Source organism: Oryzias melastigma, linkage group LG14 (genome assembly GCF_002922805.2).
Source record: "Oryzias melastigma strain HK-1 linkage group LG14, ASM292280v2, whole genome shotgun sequence".
NCBI classification, from domain to species: Eukaryota; Metazoa; Chordata; class Actinopteri; order Beloniformes; family Adrianichthyidae; genus Oryzias; species Oryzias melastigma.
In genome coordinates, this window is record NC_050525.1 from 14,816,035 (window position 1) to 14,818,785 (window position 2,751).

The 2,751-nt window shown below is 35.9% G+C and overlaps 1 protein-coding gene across 1 annotated transcript in view; it reads left to right on the top strand.

Moving 5' to 3' along the window:
- Positions 1 to 1,502: 1,502 nt before the first annotated feature.
- Positions 1,503 to 2,751, top strand: part of LOC112143041 (dapper 1-A) — an 11,842-nt gene continuing 10,593 nt past the window's right edge. Inside the window, exon 1 of the mRNA XM_024266777.2 lies at positions 1,503 to 1,871. Coding sequence (XP_024122545.1) covers positions 1,632 to 1,871 — 240 coding nt within the window. The 5' untranslated portion in view covers positions 1,503 to 1,631. The remainder of the gene's footprint in view (positions 1,872 to 2,751) is intronic.

Consider the following 2,751-nt stretch of genomic DNA (forward strand, 5'->3'; position numbering starts at 1 on the left):
CCAACAAAAAAAATAAAAATAAGATGACTGCTATTTAGTTTAAAAAAACAGTTAATTTTAGTTTTATGGGACAAAAAAATTAAGTTTAACTTTTATGTTAGTCTTTGATTTTTTTATTGGTTTGCAGTGATTGTGCTTTAATTTTGAAAATCTTTGTGGTTTTTCTTATGAGACAAATAGAAGTTGGAGCATTATTTTTAAAAGTTTCAATTTATTTTCTTTACAAAACAGTAATTGATTTTATTTTCACAAAAATAGTATTCTAAGAGCTCTAAAGAGTTTTGAGCAGTTGAAGGGCTAATAATAGCCACATGGGGGCAGTCATTTTCAATTTCACTGAAGGTTTTGAGACAGAAGAGATGACTGGATATAAATATGGGTGGAAAAGTTGAATAATGCCCACATGAATTCATAAATATCCTGTTACAAACTGGCAACCTGTTTAGGGTGTACCCCAACAGCGGCTGGGACAGGCTCCAGCAACCTTAAAAGTGATTCAGCGAGTTTAGAAAAGAGATGGATGAATAAAATGTTGAAAATATTGAAGGATGGATGAAGGGTGGATGAACGTATGAATAGACAGATAAACAGACAAACACACAGGTAGAGGAATGGAGGTGAGGAAAAGTGGATGAAGGACAGGACAGGACAGAACAGAACTATGGATGATTGGACGAATAGACCAAAGGACAGAGGATTTTTCATCAAATCCATCATTGTAACAATCTTGATCATCCATAATTGCTAATGGACCTTCATGAAGAAGTAGTTATACTTCATTACTATAGTAAGCATGAAAAGTCCAAATGATATCACCTTGACTATCAGCAATGCAAATTTATTCTCTTTAGAGGTCATTTCTAAACCTAATTATATCTCAAAACCACTGCATACTACTATAATATTTTATTTTGGTATCTACAGATGACATTTGACGCTTCTGAATGAAACCAAATGTCAAGCGATGGGGCTCATGGGAATTGTAGTTTTAGTGGATTGAAAAAAAATGACAATTTTTCTCTAATAGTCAGGAGGATATTACCCAAATATGTTTGAAATATTTTTCTAAAAAAGCTGTTTGAGTGAAAGTTTCTTCCTTTAATACATATATCTTGGTGATTTGTAAATTTAAAAATTATAGTAGGTGATATGGTTTTAGCAGAAGGAGGAAACACCTGAAAATCCAGGTTAAACAAGCTTACAAGTTTAAAAGAATAAAAGTTGCAGTTGGAAATCGCTTATTGTCTCCTTCACCATTTTCTTACTTTTTAATGATAAATAAATTACCTAATATTTTTTATATTTAACATAATAAAATCTCAAAGTTTGGAAATTTGCTTTATTTTATTTAAAAAAAATCTTTTTAAGTCTGTGGAATTATTAAACGCATTTTACGCCTTTTATTCTTCATTTCGGAAGTTCTGTCCTCTTCTGCTGCTTCACAAACACACAGAGCTCCCCCTACTGGCTCCTCGTGTTACTGCAGGGCAGATGAGGTCCGCGAGCGCAGGACTCTTTCAGCTCTTTCTGCTGCAGACAGTGAACTTTTTCTGGACTAGAAGTGAACATCTCGTAGTTTCACAGCCCGACGTGTTTTTTCTATCTTTTAAAAGAAAATAACAGGGGCTGGTATGTCTTTTGTGGAGCTCCCCGGCTCCGTGGGAGTCGTGTTTGCGCCGCTGCCCGCAGTAGCGGAGCGCAGTCGGAATAAAGAGCGCCTGGAGGCCAGCCTGTCTGCACTGTATGAGCTGGAGCTTCTCAAGCAGAGGCAGGAGACTCTGGTTCTCGGAGCTCTGCTCCTCGGGGACTCTCCTCTGCCAGGACGACCACCAAGCGGCACCAGAACCCCGGGGGGGCACACGCTCCAAACGGTAAGTTTTACAGAGGTTTGGTGAAAGAGTTTCAGTCAGAAACCTGAAGGGAACTTTCTGCAGCTCGTGCTGTGCAAAACTTTTAAAATGTAGGGGAAAAAAGTGACAATTTTCTTGTTATTCATTTTTAAAGTGCAGATTATGTTTTAATGACGTTGGTTGTGAAAGTTTGAGATGGACAGAAATAAAACTAGAAAAACAACAACAACAACAACAACAAAAAGAAAATAGTCTGCAAAACTGCCTGCTAAAGTCGAACTGTTCAGCTTATGGAAGCTAAAATAAAAGCTGCAATTGAGTCAATTTTTTTAAGGTTAAGCATCTATAAAGGGATAGCAAAGTTACTAAAACCAGGGACGGAACTAGAACATTTTAGGGTTATATGGGGGGACTTTGGAAGGGGGGCAAAAGAGAGCACCCCAGTGGATTACAAATAAATACAATGATTGTTTATTGTTGATTATGTATTATTATTATAATTAAAATAGAGATTTCCAAAAATAAGAATTTCCTCTTCCCATAGCAGGGTGCTGACGGCCCAGAAGGCCCTGCATGATGGTTGACTGTATGGGTTTTTTGCATTAATTTTTTTTTTTTAAATCATGGCTATGAGACAGATGAAAGCTAACCTTTGGCTAATTCTGACTTTTTTTCTAAAACCCATATTTAATCGTGTGTTTTTCAAAGTGTGTTTTACAGAACAAACAAACAAAAAAACTATTATTGTTATTTTTCCCAAAACAGGGGCATTGCAAAGAATTTAGGGGGCTCAGGATTTTATTTTACTTTTGCTATGTTTGTCATGTTTAAATAAAGAAGTTTGTTTTGATAGTTTCCTAATATTTGTCAATAATGATACTAATATTGACTCAAAAATGGG